Source organism: Podarcis cretensis (genome assembly GCF_951804945.1).
Source record: "Podarcis cretensis genome assembly, chromosome: 9".
In the NCBI taxonomy this organism is placed as follows: Eukaryota; Metazoa; Chordata; class Lepidosauria; order Squamata; family Lacertidae; genus Podarcis; species Podarcis cretensis.
This window is the reverse complement of record NC_137178.1, coordinates 80,207,262-80,229,853: the sequence shown is the minus strand read 5'-3', so window position 1 is coordinate 80,229,853 and position 22,592 is coordinate 80,207,262. Positions and strand designations below refer to the sequence as shown.

Sequence of the window (22,592 nt, the reverse complement as noted above, 5' to 3'; positions counted from 1 at the left end):
GCACAAATTCACATGCATTGAAGTGCCTGTTATAGTTACTGGAATCTAGTTATTGTCATCACTGAGTGCCTAATCCTATAGCAGGGCTGAAGTGCAGAAGCTGCCCTCTAGGAGCCCCGCGTGGAAGCTGCTCTCTGTTTCCTACCAAAACATTAAGCTGGGAATACATACATAAGAAGGGAATTAAATATGTTTCCATTCCGAGGGAGGGCCATGGAAGTGCTTGTGTCGTGGCACTCCTATCCTTATTATTGTCTCTCCTGTGGGACTTAGGGGCGAGACACCGGCATGGGGGGTGGGGGGGGCAGGACAGAACCAACACTGTGGGAGGGGAGCATTTCAGGGCAAACGTTGCACCCCAGGAAACATTCCTGCAAAATGGCAGGGGGGCTCACCTGTTCCTGAGCACAAGAAAGTTTCACACTCCCTTTGACTTGGCTTTCTGACGTGCCCTCTCCTCGCCACAGCTGCTTCCTATGCTGCACATCAGGATGGAGGAGCGGCCCCTCATTGCCTGGGCTGCACAGGAAATTCTGGCTCACAACTATCCTGCCCAGTCCTGCTGCTAAATGCACAGCTCAGCCACCTCTCTGAAAGCTGCTCATACTCGCCAGGTTTCCTGCTGCACTGCCTTGACTCGCTTTTTGAAGAGAAGCAGCTTCTGTTGATGCTCAGGTGGCCCAGGAGAGACACAGGTGCCCTCAACGTGCATCTCTCCAGTTCAGCTCCCTCCATCTGAGCTCCACATCACCCCTGTGACATCTCACACCAGCAGCTCAGCAACCAGAGCCACTGCTGCACCAGCAACCTCAGCATAAGCCAAATGAGGCAGCCTCAATGGGAGCGATACTACAAAGGAGCACGCGGAGGCACAGATAATATTTCCTTCCATTTAGGCAAAGCTCCTTGTCCTGCTGGCATCTCATGGGAAGGGCTGACCCCTGTTAGGACGGCCATGGCTAACAGAGCTGGAACCTAGCAACAATATTGATCTAGGGCTCTTTATCTTCTCCAGTTGCACACCTGTGCAACTTCAGGACTCAGTGCAGAGTTCTGAGCACCTGAGCTTTCAGCTTTAGAAGTGTTACTAGTCCTCAAGGTACTGGTGATTGGTATTTTCTTGTGTCCCTGGTGTGGGCAACAACACCTATGCTAATGTCCATGGTGGGATTAATGTGAGGCAAACAGAGAATGTGTACAACCCTCTCGTAGTGGTGCAGCAATAAGACTGCTAGCATGTTTGCAAAGCCGAGCAAGGTCTGGTCTGGTTTCAGACTGGATGGGGGACCACATGCTGAGATGTCTGCCTTGCAGGGTGTTGGATGAGATGACCTTCAGGATCCCTTCCAACTCTATAATTCTAGGGCAAGATAATTTGGCAATTAATTTCATATCCTGCCCATCAATGCAGTTGAGTAATGTTGGAGAATACAAACTCAATGGAGGGATTTAATATAATTAGAAGAAGGGCTGTAGCTCAGCGGTAGAGCATGCAGAAGGCCGCAGGTTCAATCCCCAGCATTTCCTGGTTCATCCTCAAAAGACTCCCTGTCTGAAACCCTGGAGAGCAGCTGACCATCAGTGTGGACAGTAATGAGCTGGACCAATGGGCTTAACTTGCTATAAGGCAGCCTCCTGTGTTCCTATATTACCAGTCTCAATATGCATGGATGAAGCACCTCATTTACACTGCCAATTTGAGCACATTCCAGGACACCATTTGGGATTGTGCCAATTGGTTAGGCAATGTATGAAGTGACCAGTTTGCTCTGTTGGCTTGCATATGCTTGGCACTGATTCAGATTTGTGAAGGGAGAGGGAAAACAAACTCCCAATCCCCAATGTTTCATTCCCCTGCATGGAGAGGGCTGGTTGCAATAATCTGAGTCCTTGCCACTGAGTTAAAGAGCCCTTTTCTGCTGTTGCTCATCTCTCTTTTTGAGGCTGCTGGAATGAGTCACAACCAGCTGGGACCTAGGACTACTATTATGAGATTTCAGATGTCTAGCTGGTGTGAAAATATCTTAAGTGTGTTGAAGTTGCCCTTGTCAGATTTCTCTACTCATCAGGGGTGTCCTGAGCACTATGCCTAACCAATTCCAGTTTTCATGTGGCAGTGCCCTGACAGCAATTTTTTTGGACTACAGCTCCCATTATCCCTGGCACCAGGGGTGGACTTAGGGCAGGCCCATCTCTTCCACCATAGTGGGTGCAGAGTCTTGGGGTGCTGCAGGGCGTCACCTCTATGACGTAGTGAACTGAGCAGAGTGGAAGGCGAGAGACAGGGGCACTGAATTTTGGCCTCCCACAGGGTGCTGCTGAAATTTGAAAGACCCGGGCACCATGTTGGGAAAAGCCACTCCATTTGCCTGAAAACATGCCAGCATCATCTGCAGAAGGCAGTGAAGTCTGGTAATTTTGAACTCTGGCCTCAGTGGTCTCATGGGATGGGCTCTCTTTGGATCAGGAGTGGCTAACCTGGCTGGCAGTGGTGGCCACCAAGCTAGATGGCTTTAAAAGAGGATTAGACAAACTCACAGAGGAGGAGAGGGCTCTCGATGGCTGCTGGTCATAATGGGTATGCTCTGCCCTCCACAGCTGGAGGCAATAATGGTTCCAAATACCACTTGCTGGAAGCCACAGGAAAGAAGAGGACTCTTGTGATTAGGCCTTGATTGGTGGTTTCCACAGGCCTCTGGGAGAACAGGATGCTGGACTAGGTGGGCCATTGGCCTGATCCAGCAGGCTCTTCCCATGCTGTTATGCTTTCCCAAATCCCAGTTGCAACACTCTAACCACTACACATTTCCATAGTGCACACACTTTAGATACATTACCATGTAACATTGATTGCTCTGTTTCCTTCAACATCTGGCATACCAGCTTTGCTACACTTTTTTTTGGGGGGGGGAGTTCTCTCTCATTTGGCTGAGAGGGCCCAGGATGCTTGCTCCAGAGCCCTGCCCTAACTGCCCCCCAGGACTGCCTCGTTCCCTCCACCCTTATCCTACAGATTCTTCTGGTCTTATGCCTGTCTCTCACTCCATCTTCCACCCACCATCACCACCATTAAGCTTCATCCATCCTTTCTTGACCTAATCCTCCTTCCTGCCTTCAACCCTCACACTGCTTTCTTGAGCAGGAAAAGGGTTAGAGATTCTGCAGAGTCAATTTAAGCAAGCTGACACATGATTTGCATTAGGTTATTTGCATAATATCAAGGGCAGAAGTTCCTCCACAGGACAAGTTGACTTTTGGTTTGAGATCCAAACATGAACTGCCTTCCATTTTGGGCTTGGTGGGGCCAGCAGACAAAGGTCCTTTGTGACAACCACCACAAAGTCTTACAGCCTATAACAATCTCTGGCAGGCAAGCAGCCTGATAAGCAGCAACGACTCTCCTTCAGTTTTATGTAAGTTTATTTACAAGAAAAAGCACACCCAGAGCACGGCCCTCCCACCTGCTCTCATTAACAGTAGTTGCTTAGTCTGACTCATCATCCCTCCCCCAACAGGAAGAACGCCAAAATCCTGCCTTTCTTCTCCTTCCCTTCCGTTGTTCTCTGAGCTTCTCCAGTTTCCTCATACAGGGACTGAACAGCTGGCCTGTCTCCTCCCCACTCCCCGAAGACACAGCCTCAGACTCTGGCTTATCTGACGGTTGCCTGGCAACGCTCAGGCCGACTTTCAACTCTTCCTCTCCATAGGAGCTAACAGCTTCTTCCCTGGGAAGGGGGGGGGGCAGGCTGTCCTCTCTAAACTTTGACAAGCAGGTCTCAGCTGCAGAGTCGGCCCCTTGCTCGCTTAGCTCAATTTCTGAGGCCAACTCTTCTGCTGCGCTCTGGGGGGGGGGGTCAAGTTCCTGATACAACCCAATTTGACACCTGTTCAAACTGAAGCTCCGTTGGATTCAATGTGGCTCAGGTTAAGTATGCATAAGAATGCAGCCCTAGACACTTTGCAGAAGAACACAGGGAAGCTGCCTTCAACTGATTCGCATCATTGTTGCATCCTAAGTCAATATTATGGGACGCGGGTGGTGCTGTGGGTAAAACCTCAGTGCCTAGGGCTTGCCGATCGCCTGGTCGGTGGTTCGAATCCCCGTGGCGGGGTGAGCTCCCGTCTTTCGGTCCCAGCTCCTGCCCACCTAGCAGTTCGAAAGCACCCCTAAGTGCAAGTAGATAAATAGGTACCGCTTTATAGCGGGAAGGTAAACGGCGTTTCCGTGTGCTGCGCTGGTGCTGGCTCGCCAGAGCAGCTTCGTCACGCTAGCCACGTGACCCGGAAGTGTCTCCGGACAGCGCTGGCCCCTGGCCTCTTAAGTGAGATGGGCGCACAACCCTAGAGTCGAACACGACTGGCCCGTACGGGCAGGGGTACCTTTACCTTTACCTTTAAGTCAATATTGTCCAGCCTACACTGGCAGCAGCTCTCCAGAATTTCAGAGCGTTTACCCCAGGCCTACCTGGAGATGTTGGGGATTGAACCTGGGTCCTTCTGCATGCCAAGCATGTGCTTGGCCACTGAACTACACTTCTTCCCTGCAGCTGAGCACCCAGATCTGCCACACCTATGTACAACCAAGCAGCTAAAGTGCTCCTCCTTCTGCAACGGCACGCTATACAATTGCCCAGGGTTGTCTGTTGGTGAGATTTGCTTTAGGCTTTAAAAAAAAAACGAAGAAGAAAGAAAGAAAACTTTCCATTGATTTTGGAGACAGCAGGACTGCGCAGGTGCATCAATCTGGCATCTTGTCTTTGATCTTTTTATCACCGGGTGCAAAAATCTGTTCAGCTGAAGTGATAGTAAATGTCACTTACAGGAAAGGAATCAACCCTGTGATCTTGGAAACGTCCTAGAATAGCAATTTTCTTCCCCTGTTTTGGAATTCTATTTTTTCTCTTTCATGTGGTCCTTCGTCAGTATAAAAGGAAATTTTACCTAACTATGTCCCCCTCCTCATCTGCAACACTTCCCTGCCCACCTCATTTCCCTGCCCCCCTTCACGCAAGCCCCTTTTCTCCCTCCCACTCTCTCCCATATGTTTCCAAATGACAAATACACACAGATGCTTTGGCATCTTGCTGTCCTTTCCCCCTTCTCTCCTCCCCCCCCCAAACGCCCACTTCCCTTCATTATACTTACCGAGACACCAAGTCACCTCCCCCCCCCGCCTCCTCTGAAGTGTTGCTGTTACTATTAATGATTTTAAAGTGCCAAGGATATGTCTGGAGAGACAGTGAGAGAGGAGGAGCCTTGAGGCCTCAGAAAGTGGATGGTGGCCTGGCCCATTGAGAAGCTGAGGACAGCAGAGGCCCAGGACGCAGAGCTTCTTGCTTCCGGTCAGTGAGCAGCTGAGCCCAGCGCCACTTCATTTCATGGGCGGAAGCAAGCAATGACTTGAGTTTTTTAAAAAGCAACAACCAAAAATGGTATAAATACCCCACAAGCAAATCATTGCTGTTCTCGGGTTGCCTAAGGTCGTAGAGCGGGTTACGACATTAAAATACAACATTAAAACACAATATCAAAAACAGTTGAAAACAACTTTCAGTTATGGAAGTAAGGTGCATCTTAAAAATACACGTTTCAAGTGTCAAATGGGTTTGTTTATTAAAATATTGAGATGCTGTCTGTTCTGTAAGCATCTCAAAACAATGCACTTGAAATATCAGGCCCTAAAGCACTCTTGCATGGGCAGAGGGTGCATTTGCATGCATGGGGGGTTTTCTCCCCCAACAACACCCCAAACAGTTTGCCTTGCAGGCAGTGTTAGAGTTCCCCAGCCCCAAGGATCCAGTTTCTGGGAACTGCATGCACTGCAGAGAGAGGAGGGAGGGAAGCAAGACTCAATCTGAGCAGAAGAGCCATTAGGATCCAAGTCTGTGGCTTTAGAGCAGGGCTGACTAACTTTGGCCTTAGGGCCACACTCCACATTGGCCAGCCCACCAGGGGCTGTTTGCCAGTTGGGGCTGGGGACGAATGCACGTGTGGGCACCTCACACTTTTGCACACAAAGATGACTCACACCTGCAGAATAGCTGAGGAGAGGAGTTGGGGGGGGGAGCCCACAAAGCTCTTATTGCTTTGTGATTACTTTCCTAAGCCCATGCTATATGCGCAAGGCATCCTGGAGCAGCTGGAGGATCAGACTAGGGCTTGTGAGATCTGGGTTCTAATCCCTCCTCAGCTACGAAGCCCCCTAGGAACCAGAGCCCTATGGGAGTTTCACTGTCATGAATGGTAAGTGCGAGTCCAAAGGGGGTGCATTGGGGCAGCTGGGGCAGAAGACAGCAAGGGTGACCTCCAGAGAGCCAACCACGGGCAGCCCATCTCATTCTTGCCTCCTGCTGAATTGTACAATGTTGGTTTTAATGAATGTATGAGGCCGTCTTGGTGGTTTCCCCACCACCACTACATTTTTTTGTAAAGTCTCTTTGAGTTCCCTGCGGCAAAATAGTATCTAATAAATTTAACAAATAATAATGGTAGAATTATAGAATTGTGGAGTTGGAAGGGAACCCAAGGGTTATTTGGTCCAGCCCCTGGCAATGCATAAATTCCAGCTAAAGATCCATGATAGATGGCAATCAAACCTCTGCTTAAAAACCTCCAGTGAAAGAGAAAATGCCACCATCCAAGGAAGTCCATTCCACTGTCAAACAGCTCTTTCCATCAGAAAGTTATTCCTGATGTGGAGTCAGAATCTCCTTTCTTGTAACTTGAAGCCATGGGTTTGAGTCCTGCCCACCAGAGTAGGAGAAAGCAAGCTTGTTCCCTCTACCATGTGACAGCCCTTGAGATATTTGAAGATGGCTCTCATATCTCCTCCCAGTCTTCTGCTACAGGCTAGACATACCCATCTTCTTCAACCGTTCCTCACAAGACTCAGTTTCCTTTATTACCCTCCTCTCCATGCCTTTCAGCTTGTCCATCTCCTTCTTAAACTGTGGTGCCCAGATATCAATAAAATATTGGGGGAGGGCCCAGGTAAGTCCCACCCTGCATAATTGATCACATGACATGGCACGCACACACCATTTGAATTGCAATGTCCATCAACTGGGGGGGTCCAGCCCCCTCAAATATTTTATTGGTGGGGTTGAAGGAACCTCAGCCCCTAGGAGTTGGCTCCTATGTCCCTAACCATTGGTCATCCTGGCTGGGCCTGATGGTAGTTAAGAGTCCAGGAAGAGGAGGACCACAGACCCTGCCCCTGACTGCCTTGTAAGCTGCCAAACACATATTTGGAATCACAAAGGTTAGAGACTTGATCTTTGAGAGATCAATAAATTAATGGAAAGCCACTTCACAGATTGCATTGTGAAAAGCAAGACAAAAGACTGGGAGTGCATGAGCGCCGGCTGTGTGTTTGTAAACAAGGTTCACGGAGAGACTAGCAGGGAAATCAGGGACTCCGTGGCTCTCAAGATAGGCGCCCCTGGCTCAACTAGGGAAATGGGGATGTGTCCCCTCCCAATTTAAGGAGTCCCATGGAGCTGTTGTTGAGAGGGGGTAGTCCAGTGCTGAGGGAGAATGGGAGGAGAAAGGGGAGCTGTGTGGATGACCTCTTTGTAACTGCAGTGCTAGGTTGGGACACTAGCAATTTCATTAGTAAAGTTTTCGAAACTTCCAGACGTGGTAGAAGACTCCTCTTCGGAGTCAGCCAGCGCACTCACTGAGATTAAGGCAAACTGCAGGGGAGTTATAAAAGAAGGCAGACTGGTCAGGAGAATGGATCTGTGCAAAGTTATTATTCATGATACAGCTATATGGAACCTCCAGATTTAGAGGCAGTCTACCTCTGAACTGCAGCTGCTGGGAGCCAACGGGGGGGGGGGGGGGCTGGTGCAATCATGTCCTGGTTGTGGTCTTTCTGGAAGTGTCCAGTTGGCCACTGTGAGGAACAGGACAGACTCTTGGCTGGATCCAGCAGCATGCTTCTTATGTGCTGGGCCTGATGTGAGAGATGGATCTCCATCTGGTTCATGTTTATGTGTGAAGGCTCTGCACATAGGACAAGAAAAAGGTGAGGCAGAGACTTAGCCATGGGCACCCATTTCAATCGCTCCTGTCCATTGAGCAAAAGCCACACACCCCTTGCCTTCTACCTTTCCTGCTTCTCAGGGACATCTACCCAACATGACTGTTTCTGCAGGATGCTGCCAATGCTCTTCTCCTCCAACCTGTCCTCAGGACGGGGCAAGTGGGCAGGCAGCTCCAAGGTGAAACAACGCTATTGGGAGTCTTCAAGGAAGGCTCATTCCCACTTTCTCATCCCTGGATGATTCTCCTGTGGTGTCAGCCCAGACACCAAGGGCTCTGTGCATGCCACACTGGTGCCCTCTGTTGGAAGCCAGCAGGCAGTGCTGATGGATGGGAAGCCAGACGTCAACAATGTGCATGGAGAAAGAGGAGCTGAAACTCCCTGCTTCCCCTTCACAACATGCGCGCGCGCACACGGATGAATTCCAAGATAGGGGACATTAGCCTGGAAGGCACTTCAACATTCTGGTTCCCCACCCCCAAGGCACTGAGATAGTTCTCCCTTGTTGCTCCACCTGGTACACAGACTGAGACCCTCCCTGCCCACGGACTGTCTCACCAGAGTGGTATATGCTCTGGTTATCTCCCGCTTGGACTCCTGCAATGCGCTCTATGTACGACTACCTTTGAAGGTGACACGGAAACTGCAACTAATCCAGAATGCAGCAGCTAGACTGGTGACTGGGTGTCAGGAACGTGGCCCCCCAGGGAGTAGCAAAAGGGTCAGCCTCAGACATTGAGCAAGGAGCCGACTCTTCAGCTGAGAGCTGTCTGTCTGAGTTTAGACAGCTGTCTGTCCCTCCTTCCCAAGCAAGTCACTATTAGCTCTCAGGGTGAAGGAGAGCTGGAAGGCAGCCACAGCGAAGGTGGCCTGCCAGCAGATAAGTGAGAGACAGGGTCCACTGAGAGGGGGAGGGGGAAGGCCAGCTTTTCAGTCCCCATGTCAGGAGATTTGAGAGGCTCAGAGACTTGCAGAAGGGGAGGAGGAGAAAGGCACAGTTCTGGCGTCCTTCCTGCTGGGGGAGGGATTCTGAGTCAGACTGAGCAACTCCTTTGCCGAGAGAGGGCAGGAAGTTTTGCTGTGGATGTTTTGTCCTTTGTAAATAAACGTACGTGAAGCTGACAGAGACTCATTACTGCTTATTGGACTGGTTGCATGCCAGGGATCAATAGCCTGGGAGTGGCCGCAGGACCATATAACACAGGTCCTAAAGGATCTTCATTGGCTCCCAGTGTGTTTCCAATCACAATTCAAAGTGTTGGTGCTTTAAAGCCCTAAACTGCCCCGGCCCAGTATACCTGAAGGAGCGTCTCCACCTCCATTGTTCAGCCCGGACCCTGAGGTCCTCCTGTGAGGGTCTTCTGGCAGTTCCCTCACTGCAAGAAGTGAAGTTACAGAGAACCAGGCAGAGGGCCTTCCCAGCAGTGGTACCCTCCCTGTGGAACGCCCTCCCTTCAGATGTCAAGGAGATAAAGAACAACACTACTTTTCAGAGACAGCTGAAGACAGCCCTGTACTGGGAGGTTTTTAATGTTTGATGTTTTTGATTATGTTTTTAGATATGCTGTAAGCCTCCAAGTGGCTGGGGAAACTCAGCCAGATGGGCAGGGTATATATAAAATATTATTATTATTATTATTATTATTATTATTATTATTATTATTAACACGGGTCACTACAATTCACATCCATAAGTCACAGTATTGATAGTGATGATGCTAAATCAGCATGGTGCTGTCCAGATGAGGTAGGACTCCCCCATCCAGCAGGGCCAGCAGTCAGGGATGATGCAGGTTGTGACCCTCCATCACCTGAAGGTGCCATGCTGACTCTCCTTCCACTATGGGATCCAGTAACAAGAACTAGAAAGAAGACTCTCTGAACTCAGCTTTTGAACAGGGATGGAAGCTTTGTTTCGTTTACTCCGACCATGGATCAGGTAAAGGAGGCCAGGGGGATTTGTGATCCTCCAGATCTGTGATCCTCCTGCTGGCTGGAATGGAGAGGCACTAAGAACACCTGGAGGACCACAATTTTGTCACCCCTGAACTAAAACTTCAGGGGCCAGTCCTAATCAAGGAGAGCAAAAATGAAGTAATACGACAGCAAACTGAGGACCTGTCTATCCTCAAAATCCTTTTGGTTTCAGTACTTTAATGTCACAGAATGAAAAGAATGCACATTCCTTCTGAACTATTAGAGAGCTTTCATTTGGCAAATCACTTCTATTGAATGAAATAATCAGTTAAGATAAAGTAGGGGCAACTAAGGGAGAGATACATTAGTCAACATCCTTCTTTTTCAGTTGGGCCACCTTCGGAGAGGAAAAGACCCATCTAGTCCAACATCCTGTTCTCATTGTGCTGCGTGTTCTCACAGTGGACAACCTGTGGGAAGTCTGCAAGCAAGACCTGAGCAATATATATTTCCAATAGCAGGCCCTGGGGGTGTCTGAGCCAGATTGGGACTGCAGGAGGGGCAAACGGTTGCAGACCCTTTGCCCCCACACCAGGGTTCATAAGAAGAGTCTGCTGGATCAGGCAATGGTCCACCCCATCCAGCTTCCTGTTCTCCCACTGGCCAACCATTTGCCAGTGGGAAACCCTCAAGCAGGACTCAAGCACAAGAGCCCCTCCCCTCCTGTGGTTTCCAGCAGCTGGTCTTCAGAAGCATCGCTGCCTCTGAGAAGGGAGGCAGAGCAGAGCCATCCCAGCTAGTGGCCAGAGATTCCAATCTTGACTGGGTATCTTCCAATCTAGCCAGCCCACATCCCAAGCTTGCTATTTATTTAAACACACACACACAAGGGCTAACAACACGATCAACATCCCTCCTCCAGTTTGGTCCTCAGGGTAAGGCAGCTTCATCTCTTAAGATGAACCCCACACTGGCTGCAGATCCAGACTGCATGGAGACAGCTTCATTTGTCTAGAGCCACCTGCTCTGCAGACAACCAGGGGGCGGGGGAGGTCTTTGTTGGCTGTGGCAGAGAGAAATCTACATGGCAAGCAGACAAGGAGCCCACAGCCATGCCTTATATTTTAAGCAGCCAGCACATGGCCATAAAGTGGTGCTGAGAATGCCATGTTCCTTTTTGCAATGAATGCGGAGTAAAACGCTTCTTGTCCCCTCATGCCAACCATACGGGATTAACAGATCATTAAATTATTGCATGTGAGTGTGAACTTGTTTAAGGATAACTATGAAAAATGTTGGATTGAAGTGAAAAAGGACTTAGAAATATGGTCAAATTTGAAGTTATCATTGCTAGGTCGAATTGCTGCGATAAAAATGAATGTATTGCCAAGGATGTTGTTTTTGTTTCAAACTTTGCAAATTTTGGATAAGGCGGATTGTTTCAAGAAGTGGCAGAGAGATATTTCCAGATTTGTCTGGCAGGACAAGAAGCCTCGAATAAAATTTAAGATATTAACTGATGCTAAGGAAAGAGGTGGATTTGCCCTGCCAGACCTTAAACTTTACTATGAATCAGCTGCTTTTTGCTGGCTGAGAGAATGGCTGCTTCTTGAAAATACTGATGTGCTAGACTTAGAAGGTTTTAACAATGTATTTGGTTGGCATGCATATCTGTGGTATGATAAGGTAAAGCGTTTAAAAACCATATTGTTAGAAAAGCATTGTTTAATGTTTGGATAAGATATAAGGATTTGATAGAAAATAAAACCCCAAGATGGTTGTCACCAATGGAAGCGAAGGCACAGAAAAAACTCAATATGGAGGCCAAATGGCCAAAATATTGGGAAATTTTGGAACAAGATGGAGACAGAGTAAAACTGCAGAGTTTTGAAAAATTAAAAAACAAAGTGCGAGATTGGCTCCATTATTATCAAATAATGGAGGCATATAACTTGGATAAAAAGGTTGGCTTCTAGGTGGAAAAATCAAAATTGGAAACAGAATTGTTAGATCCCAAAATTAAGAATCTGTCAAGAATGTATAACTTGCTGTTGAAATGGAACACTCAGGACGAAACGGTGAAATCTGCTATGATTAAATGGGCACAAGATGTTGGACATAACATTATGATGGCTGACTGGGAACAGTTATGGACCACAGGTATGAAATTTACGGCATGTAATGCCCTAAGAGAGAATTTAATGAAAATGATTTACAGGTGGTACATGACACCAGTCAAGCTTGCAAAAATTTACCATTTGCCCGAAAATAAATGTTGGAAATGTAATGAGACTGAAGGTACATTCTTTCACCTTTGGTGGACATGCCCAAGGATTAAGACATTCTGGGAGATGATTTATAATGAAATGAAAAAGGTATTTAAATATACCTTTCTGAAGAAACCAGAGGCCTTTCTCCTGGGCATGGTCGGCCAATTGGTGCTAAAGAAGGACTGAACTTTTTTTATGTATGCAACAACAGCAGCAAGAATACTCATCGCAAAGTATTGGAAGACACAAGATTTACCCACCCGGGAAGAATGGCAGATGAAGCTGATGGACTATATGGAATTGGCAGAAATGACTGGCAGAATCCGAGACCAGGGAGAAGAGTTGGTGGAAGAAGATTGGAAAAAAATAAAAGATTATTTACAGAAATATTGTAAAATTAATGAGCTTTAGAAAAATGGTGGAATGAAGTTATATGGCTTTTGCAGAAATGTTATAAGGAACTAGGTACAGATAGATTGGTAATGTATTAAAGGGGAAAAAACAAGGTTAGAATATGTTAAGATTAAGTACAGGACAGAAAACAGAGGAAGATGGAAAGGAATTGCTGAAACAGTTAATTGAAGTGGAATACAAAAAGGGAGGCGTGAGGAAGTCAGTGAAACAAGTGAATGAAAGCTAAGATTGAAAACATTGGAAGTGTTTTTAATTGTTTTTGTTTTGTTTTGTTAATTCAATGTTCTACGTAGTGTTTTTGTTTTTGTTTTTGTATTGTATTATATTGATTTGTTTAATTCTTTTTCTTTCTTTTTGTAATCTTTAAACTCTTAATAAATATTATTTTTTAAAAAATAAATAAATTATTGCATGTGAGAGAGAAAGAGGGTGGTGGTGGGGAGACACACTTTGCAGAACACCCCAGAGGTAATCCTTGGCATTTCCAGTTAAACTGGTCAGGCAATGGGAAGGACTTGCCTGTCAGAGACTGAAAAGCTGCTGGCGTTCAGAGCAGATGATCCTGGGCTGGGTGAACAAGCAGCTTAAAGGAAGGGCCATAGCTGAGTGGTAGTGCAGCTGCTTGGCATGCAGAAGGTCCCAGGTTCAATCTCTGCCGTTTCTATTGTAGGGTTAGGTAGCAGGTGATGAAAAATGCATTCTCTGCAGGAGAACAGCTGCCAGTCAAAGTAGACATCTCTAGGTGGACAAATACCTTAAGGTGATATTAGGCAGCTTCCTATGTTCCTATTTTTTGCCTCCATCCTGCATGACATCCTTCCCCAACCTGGTGCCCTCTAGATGTTTTTGGACTCAACCCCAGGCAGCACATTTACACAACATTGAGCGTGATGGCAGTTGTAGTCAAAAGCATCTGGAGAGTTCCAGATTGGGACGGCTGTTGTCCAAATTAGACATTTCCCATGTCTCTGCTGGCAACAGCTCATCCAGGCACTTCCATTGGACCTGGGGATCAGCTGCAGTTCTCGTAACAAAAGTTGAACTCCATGTGCCCATTCCAAGAACTTCACCTTATCCCATTTACAAAGCAAATATTTAGTTTGGATTTCTTATTAGGTGGACGGAAAACATTGGCCATGAGTTAGAACTTGATTCCTGCCCCCATTTCCCAATTATCCCAATTGCTGTTTCTCAGGCCTGCCCTATCCCAGTAGGATCTCCAACATTTGTCTAGCTGATTTCAGTTCCCCACTGCCCAATCAGGGATGTGTTCTGAATGCCCTGCAAACTGTGCTGTTTTGTGTGCGTGCATGCATGTGTGTGCACTCTGCTTGGGGGGTTACAAAGGGCTGCTGCAGGGGAAGATCTAGAATTTCAGGGGTGTCAAAACTCTGAATAAGGTTGCAGACACCTTTCTGTGGAAGGGGGGAGACAACCCAACATAAACACTCATGATGGTCTTGGACCCCTCCAACATCACTGAAGAACAAGGGTGTGCAGCCAGAGGGGGAGGAATCTGGGACTCTCCCTCCTCCTCTCTCTTCTCACAACAGAGAAGAGCTGATGACTGTGTAGAGAATTAACAAGCTTACTTCTTAACAGAGCACACGGTTGAACTATGGAGCTCGCTTCCACAAGAGGCAGTGATGGCCACCAACCTGGATGGCTTTCACAGAGGACTGGACCAATTCATGGAGAAGGATTTCCGTGGCTACCAAGCACAATGGCTCTGCTCTGCCTCCGTGGTCAGAGGAAGCAACGCTTGTGAATGCCAGTTGCTGGAAACTTCAGGAGGGGAGAGGGCGCTTGTGCTCAGCTCCTGCTTGTGGGTTTCCACGGGGGCATCTGATTGGCCACTGTGAGAGCAGGATGCTGGCCAGATCCAGCAGGCTCGTCTTCGCTCCCATCTCTCTCCACCGTTTCCTTAGGCAGATCTCCGCCTAAGAAGAAGACCCCCCCCCCCCCGCTCTCTTTCTGAGATCTCTGGGCTTCCCATCTGTGAGAGACGGAGAGAGAGATCTCCACACCCAGAATCAACCTGCCCCTTCCGCCGCTCTCTTGGCTGTCTACCTTCCGCCTCGCTTGCTCCGCGCTTAGTAGATCATTACAGGGAGGGCGGCGGAAAAAGCGGGCGAGCGGGCGGAGAATGGATTCCGCGCTTGGCTCCCTCCTGCTTTGCCTTTGAGGTCCCCCCCATCGCATCCAGGGACCCCCTCCCCTTCCTCGCGCACCTGGATTGTTCCGGCGGCGATTAGCATAACTGGCCCCCTCCCTGCAGTCAGGAAGGAGGCGGCCCCATTGATCGGTGGCTCCCCTCCCTCCCTCCCTCCCTCCCTCCGCCCTCCCCTCCCCGCGCGTCCCTCCCTCCCGTTTCCAAGCGGCGACCGTCCCAGCGCAGCGCGCCGCTTCCCGTCGGCTGCCCGCTGCTCCGCGCCCGCGCCCCGTGTGCCGCCGCTCTTCCCGGGCCGCGCGCCGTCGCACCTGCCCTTCGCCAGGCGCCCGGAGGAGCCGCCGTTGCCGTGCCAGGAGCGCGCGAGCCCGACGAGGGCCTGCGGGAGGGGCCGGGCGGTGGCCCCGTCGTGCCGGGAAGAGGGCGAGGCGCCGCCGAGTCCCGAGTGGAGCCGGGCGCGGAGCGAGGACGGCCGGAGAGCCAGCGCGGCTGGTGCGCTGGGCGGGCGGGCGGGCGGCGCTCGAGGGCGAAGCGGGCGATGCCATTTCTTGGCGAGGGAGACGGGCGGCCAGCATGAAAGATGCAGGTGAGGGGCGCCGGGGGACCGGAGGGGGGAGGCTGGAGAAACGAGGGGGGGTCCGGGCGGGGCGGGGGCGAAGGTGAGGGATGACTTGGTCCGGATTTTGATCTTTAGGGTGGGGGGGTTGTCAAGGCATAATTCGTGGCTCCGGGGATTGTGCTTCTCCGCTGTAATAGGTAGTGGGGCGGGCGGGGGTCGCCTGGTTTGGTGCCGGAGAACCCGAGCCAGGTTTAATAAGAGGGAGGGGAGCGGGGGGGGGGGCTTCTCATTTGCTGCCTTTTTACACAGTGCTCCAGATTCGATGCTGTGGCGATGGAGAGCTTGCTAGAGGTGCGGGGGCGGCCGGGGGGCGGAGAGATCCTCCTTTGCCCGTTCAGAACTCCGCTCTAGATGTGTCTGTATTTATCCTTTTCAGATTTAGGGCGGGGGGCTGTGGAGATTTCGGGTTCCTGGCTCTTTTGAGATTCTCGGGGTAATGGTTGCCTGCCTTTCCCGCGATTTAGGGCTTTGTTATCTTCCCCACCCCCCAGCTTGATTGAACCGGGTGGGCTACTCCTGCCTCGATTGGAAAGGGGGTGCACCAGATTTGGGGTTCAGCTGTGAGCTTGAGGGGGTCTGCTCTGGGAGCTGATGTTGGAGGGGCAGTCTGCACCAGTCCGTCCACAGCCAGCCTCCTAGCATGCAGTCTCGGTACTCCTAGCTGTTAACAAGGCAGTAATAGCCCACCATCACCCCCCCCTTTCCTTGGTCTTCGGGGTTTGCCCTATGGAGCCTGCTGGCTTTGGGTGAATTTGCTCTGAGGTTAGTAAGCACTGGCTGATTTTATATATGCACCAGGAGAATAGTTGGGGTTTTTTTTTTTGGGGGGGGGGGGTACATGCAGGATAAGCTGCGTTCCTTGGGAGTGACATCTGGGTGTGTTTATTGTCTAGCGATGCCTTTTTCTCCCTTTACCTTTGCCAGGTGTGTGTTCGTGTTAACAGATGTGGGGCTGTGTATGTGTTGCTTGAATCGATGTTCGGGTGTACAATGTGGCATTATTTTTGGACTAAGGAAGGAGGAGGGTTTTAAATGGTAAAAAATGAGAGATCTCTCTGGGTGGATCCTGCAATGGACGGCGTGGGGGTTGAGGTGTTGCCTTTCCCTTCTGCATCATCTCTGGGTCTTTTGTCCCAGGTGAGCGTTTCTGGGTCGCCTTTTCTTATGCAATGCATGTCCCTTTCTCTTTTGTCCCGATCTACGATGGTTGTGTGTGTGACTGCCTTGTAGAAAGGGAAAGGGACTGGGTGCTTCGGGGCAGATCTGTTATCAGAGGAGACCTGTCAGTTCTCTTTCTGTCTCTCTGGATGTGCTTGCGCACCAAACAAGGGGTCTAGAATCAAAGGGTGTCGTTGGGGGTCAGTCCTTTTCGAGTGCAGGAATGTGTTGAGTTGCAAGAGGATGAGTCGAGAGAGCCCCCCCCCCCAGCAGCCAAGGCACAATGTTTTCTTGGATGATGATGCCTCAGAGCTGGAGGCTTTTGTTTTTTTGTTTTGTTTTTTTGTTTTTTGACAATGCCTTCCTTCCTTCCTTCTCCCCACCTCCCCACCCCTCGACAAAATCACTCACTGGCTTTCCCTGTGGCCACACCAGCTGCCCCAGCCTTAGGTCTCCATGTGAGGAGAGTTGCATCCCTTGCACAGCCATTGCCCCCATATCTTTAGCTGGAACCCACGGAACCCCCTTATCGCCTTTGGGAGGAAGTGTGTGAAGCAGGGGGAGGGGCAGGTACTTAGATGGGGTTGAGAAACAGGCTGCACAGGGTTCCCCTGGCATCAGGGTGAATGGCTGGGCCTGTTCAGGGTTGCCCTGATGGGCCCTTTGGCCCCTGGGCAGAGAGCTGGGAATCGAACATTGGTGACCCTCTGCTGGATGTAACTGGGAGGGTCGGCGGAAGCAAAGTTCACCTCAGTGTCCAGGCCGGCAGCCAGCTGGGTTTAAGGTTATTGTTTACCTGGGTGTCCTAAACTATAAGGAGGCAGGTTACTATCAAAGCAGGTGCCTAGTCCTCCCTCCCCTTTCCTTCTTATTGATTTAGTTAAGTACAAATATAACAAACAAGGAAGAAACCAAAGAATCAAAAATGTAAACCATAACAGTTGCAGCCTGGGAGAGCAAAAGCACAGTGCAGTGCAGAGATTTTAAGCTGCCTAGGAATCACATTTAGGAAGCTGCCATATGGCAGATTAGTCTGTTCACCCACCTAGCCCAGTGCTGTGGGCTCTGATTGGCTGGGATCTCCAGAATCTCAGACTTAAGAGATATTTTATCGCTTGGTCCCCTGGACTGTAGATGCTGAGGCATAGAACCTGGGACCTTCTATGAGCAAAGAATGTGCTGTGCCCCTTGGCTATCTGACCCCGACACTCTCTGCTGTCTGTGGGCTGATTGCAGTGGCTTAGTGACCTTGCGCATGCCCAGTGGCACTACTTGTATTTCTGGCATTCCAGGCCATGTTCTGGTACTAAGAATGGGACATCTAGAAACGGAAGATGCCAACCAGTGCATGAGCCTTAAAAGCTGATGAGTTAGCTCATGGTACATTGTGCTCATTGTGCATTGTTGGCTGTTTGGCCTGGCAGTGGCTTCTGGAGACTTCCAACAGAGGACCTTCTCAGCCTGGGTACCTGAGATCCCTTTCTGTTAGGGATGCCTGGATCTGGGACTTTTTCTGCTTGCAAAATTTGTGCTCTGCCTCTGAGCTTCCAAGTAATAATTTTAATCATAATTTGGTGCCCATCTGACTGAGTTGCTCCAGCCACTCTGGATCTATATACATCAGAGATTTAAAGAAGGCAATGGTTTGAATAAGGGCTCTGTGTGTTTTGAAAGCTTGCCAAGTCCCCATCACCAGAGTTAGCTCAACTCAAAAGTATTCATCTGTATGAGATTGCTTGACCTCTGGACAAAGAAACTGACAGACAAATGAAAATGTGCCACATTGACACACAAGGTGTGTGTGTATGTCAGCAACTGGTGCACATTTGTGCAAAAGACTCAGGCAACTCCTCATACGAGTGGGCCAGTCTGGCATGTTGGCCTGAGGATAAGAGGTTTCTCTGGGAGTGAAAAAGCTCAATTGGATTAAGAGGTCAACCTCACCCAGTTGGGGAAGACTGGATTAGGACATGCAGGAGAGTAACCTGGAGACCCCAGGACATGAAGAAGTGGTGAAAACAGCTGAAAATGCACAGAAAATGATATTAATGATATTGCTATGATGGCTGCACCAACGTAGGATACAATCCAGCAACTACCAACTGCTGAATTAAATGGGCGAGAGAGCACATATTTAAATTGAAATAAATAACATTTTAAAGTGCTTAACTGTTGTTAGCTCAGTGCCCATGTTTCTCATATAGTTCTTTTGAGTGTCCAGAGCACTTCACCTACAACAGTTGCATAAGGCAGGAGGTAAGTATTATTGTTCCCATACTGCAGATGGGGCAGTTGAGGCAAAGAGAAAGCAGATTGCCTACAGGGCCACCTACTGAGTATAATGAGCTTATGAAAGAGGCAGAATATGAACCAAGAATCTCCTGGTGGAGCAGAAATGAATACCCACCATTTTTTCTCTCCAGAATTCACCAGGCTTCTTTTGAAAGAAAAATGCTGAAGGCCCCCTTGAATTTGTTCTTTGAATGTGAAACCTTGGAACTTGGGGCACTATTTCGACTGTTGATTTTGGCAGGCTTCAAATATGACAACTCACAAGCTGTTGCCTATCAAAAATACTAGCTGTTATTGCAGGTTATGCTGTAGAGTATACTGAATGGCATTGCATTATGCGGCCACAATATACCATTGCATTTCAACAATTTAAATTCTACTGCAAGGCATACCAGGGCTTTTCAGATGGCCTTCGGGATAGCCTCCCACAACTTGGTGCCTTCCAGATTTTTTTTTTGCCTACATCTTCCACCATCCCTAACCAGGGGTGACAACTTTAATAAAATATGGGGGGGGGCAGGGTAAGCTCTGCCCCACATAATGGATTACATGATGCAGTGCATGCATCAACTTTTTTGGGGGGGGCCTCAAATATTTTATTAGAGGGGTGAAGACCCCCTCGGCCCCTAGCAGTTTCCTCCTATGTCCCTATTGGCCATGCTAGCCAGAGCTGATAGGGGTTGTAGTGCACAGCATCTGGAGGGCACCAGGTTGGGGAAAGGCTGCTCTGGGGAACTGCAGTGATTTTTGGATGCTTAGTAAGGGTTGCTCAATTAGAAGGATGATAGACAGACACAATGCCTGCTATTGCTGATCTTCCTGGGCTGAAGGAAGAACAAGATCTACTGGCAGATTCTTGGATAATTTGCAATAGGCTGGTGAGGTCTTCTGACTCCCAACAGCTGAACCATGGTAACCATGAAAAGTGAAGCTTGTGAGTAGTAGACATACACAGCTAGCGTCAGGAATGATATTTTGTTCATACATAGGTTGCACTTCTGTGCCTGCTTTATGAGCCTCAGTGTTTCCCATCTTAAAAATGGGACTTTAGGCTTCATTGTGCTGCTGTCAATTGCTGTTCCATAAGAATACAGTAAATGATTCTATTAGTTCTCAGCCGTGGTTGGCCTAAAGCTAATGATTCAGTGTCAACAGATGTATTACTTGGCTTTCTTTGGCTCAGTACAGTTCAGCAGTTATTGCTGGCTGTGATGGCTGCATGCTACCCCCATGAACAGAGGCATTGTGTCCCTGAATACCAGTTGCTGGAGAGCACAGGGTGGAAGAGGGCTATTGCACTCATGCACTACCTGTGGACTTCCCATAGGTGCACATCTGGTTGGCCGTTGTGAGAACAGAACGCTGGGCATGCAAGGCCTTTGGTCTGACCCAACCTGGCTCTTCTTATGTTTTCCTGAGGTCCGCCAACTGGAACCAGAGGCAGAATGGCAGAGCCAGCTGCCTCTTGCACCCCATGAGCCATGCACTGGAACAATCTGCCTATGTAAGTCAGGGCTGGCTCTGCTCTGAGGCAGGGTGAGATCAGCATCTCAGGCATCAGGTGATGGGGAAAGTGAAGGCAGCCCCCTGGCTGTGCCTCCTAAGCCCTGTGGCTCCATCCTTCTCCTAGAGGACCAAGCAGGGAGATTCATGTCCTGTCCCTCAATCCAATAGCTAGCCTGCTGCCCGCAGGAGCGATGGAGATAGGTGGACGTTGCAGTCCCGTTACCAATATTAAAATGAGATTCACTTGCCAGTGCGGTCAGTTTCTATATGTGGGAAGGTCATGGTGCCACTTTGCACTTCTCCTCAGGCAGCAGAACACCTTGGGCAGCCCCAACCCAAGCAAAAATCTGCTTCTGAGTTTCTCTCAGAGCTCCAGGGCTTCTTCTCATTCAGTTCAGGTTGTATGTGACAGGAACAGCAAATTTGCTGTGTGCTGTGTTTTTAGGGAAGTGCCCAGTGCTGATCAGGCATCTCACCTGCTATCCAATTCTTGCTGAAACAATATCTACCTAATTAAAGAAAACATGGGGGGGGGGAGCTTTGATGCAAATATTTTTCCATGGGGCAAAACTCCATAATCAATAAATGTAGATCCTACCACTTTCCCTACACACAGTCCATCACTTGGATACTTTCAGCACAGCCGAGGAGAACCTCCTGTCTGAAGGCCCTTCCCAGCTCAGCCTGCCAAAAGTGTGCCATCAAACTATGGTCCTTCCTCTTCCTTCCCTAGATGAGAGTGGAAAATGAACATACAATCCATTAGATTACTGCATAGAGCATCACACATACACTCCCCCCCCCCCCATGCAAGCTAATACAGCTCCTTCAGAGAAATCTCCCATGATGCCTTTTTGGAAGTAGTCTTGAAGTGGTTTGAAAGTGGTGGCCCTGATCCCAGATAGCAACCCGCTGTTCTTTCTCTAAGCAGTTGTGGGTTTTATTACCAGAAGGAGCAATTTTGCCTCTAGCCCTGGGCTTTAAAATAGCAAACAGAAGAAGAAGAAGAAGAAGAAGAAGAAGAAGAAGAAGAAGAAGAAGAAGAAGAAGAAGAAGAATAGCCAGAGCAGATGTTTCTGTTCTCTTTCTGTCTTCTGTTGCTCTGGGCTTTGCGTGCAGAAAGATCCAAGTTCAGTCAGGGGCATTTTCAGTTACTAGGCTTTCAGCTAGGATGGAGAGACGTGATTTGAGGGCTTTGGTGGACTGCTCTTGGCCTACTCTGGTGTCAAAGTAGATCAAGAATGGTGGGGGGACCTTTTCAGCCTAAGGGCTGCCAATCCTTGTGGGGAACTTTCCAGGGGCTGCATGCCAGCAGTGGGTGGGGCCAAGGTAAAAGGGGGAGGAGCAACACATGTAATAATTGCCTCCACATGGTAGGCTAGTTCCTCCACACTGTCTCACATCCCTCTCTTTCCTCTGTCTGGGTGAGCCAAAAGAATTTCCAGAGCTTCAATACATATTCCAACCAGCCAAACTGAGGTGGCCATTGGCGTGCCCAGGGCAAGAGCCCCCCCAGGCAAGATGGAGAGGATTTCATAGAAACATGGAGTTGGAAGGGACCAGGAGGGCCACCTAGTGCTGCTTCCTGCAATGCTGGAATCTTTTGTCCAACATGGGAATCGAACCCAAGCCCCCAAGATGGAGTCTCGTGCTCTGCCATCTGAGCTCTCCATTGAGTGGGGGCTGCATTGGGCTGATGGGCCTGAGGTCCCCCCCCCAAGCAGATGGTCCTGTATCCTTCTCCAGTCCAGTGCCCTCAAGCTACATCACCCATGCCCCTTGGCTGCACTGACTGGAGCTGGTGGGAAATGTACTCCAAAACATTTTGAGGGCATTTTAGGGAAACAAGCAGAGCTGTGTAGGATCCTGGTGTTAAGCAGATTTAGGCCACATTCCCTTCAGTGAAGGTGCAGCCTTGCTTTCCTTCAGATAACGCCCCAGGGGCAAAATGGTGAGGGTCAAAAGCCTATTCTCAATCCAATTCGTCACCCCCAACCCACATTTGTAAAACCTTTGAGAATGAGTAAGAATTTTATGAGCACATGCTTTAGGAGGATAGGAATTTTGTCATGAATGTCATGTAGGAAGAAGGAGTTTTGGCTCATGACAGCTTTTGCCACCCCAGCGCTGTGGTGGGATGAGATATCCCAGCCAAAATTCTTCCTCCTGCACAACTGTTCTAGGCTCAGGAGCCCTGTC

The 22,592-nt window shown here is 49.2% G+C and overlaps 1 protein-coding gene across 5 annotated transcripts in view; it reads left to right on the top strand.

Moving 5' to 3' along the window:
- LINGO1 (leucine rich repeat and Ig domain containing 1) overlaps window positions 1-22,592 on the top strand; it is a 728,722-nt gene that overhangs the window by 627,747 nt on the left and 78,383 nt on the right. The window contains exon 1 of one of the 5 annotated variants that reach the window (XM_079991598.1): window positions 15,222-15,404. The exons of 2 other annotated variants lie outside the window; for them this stretch is intronic. In XM_079991598.1, the coding sequence (XP_079847724.1) occupies window positions 15,399-15,404 (6 nt within the window). In that variant the 5' untranslated portion in view covers window positions 15,222-15,398. Of the gene's footprint in view, window positions 1-15,221; window positions 15,405-15,797; window positions 15,871-15,892; window positions 16,200-22,592 lie in introns of those variants that run through there. 2 more of the 5 variants (XM_079991602.1, XM_079991601.1) reach the window with 2 other exon arrangements.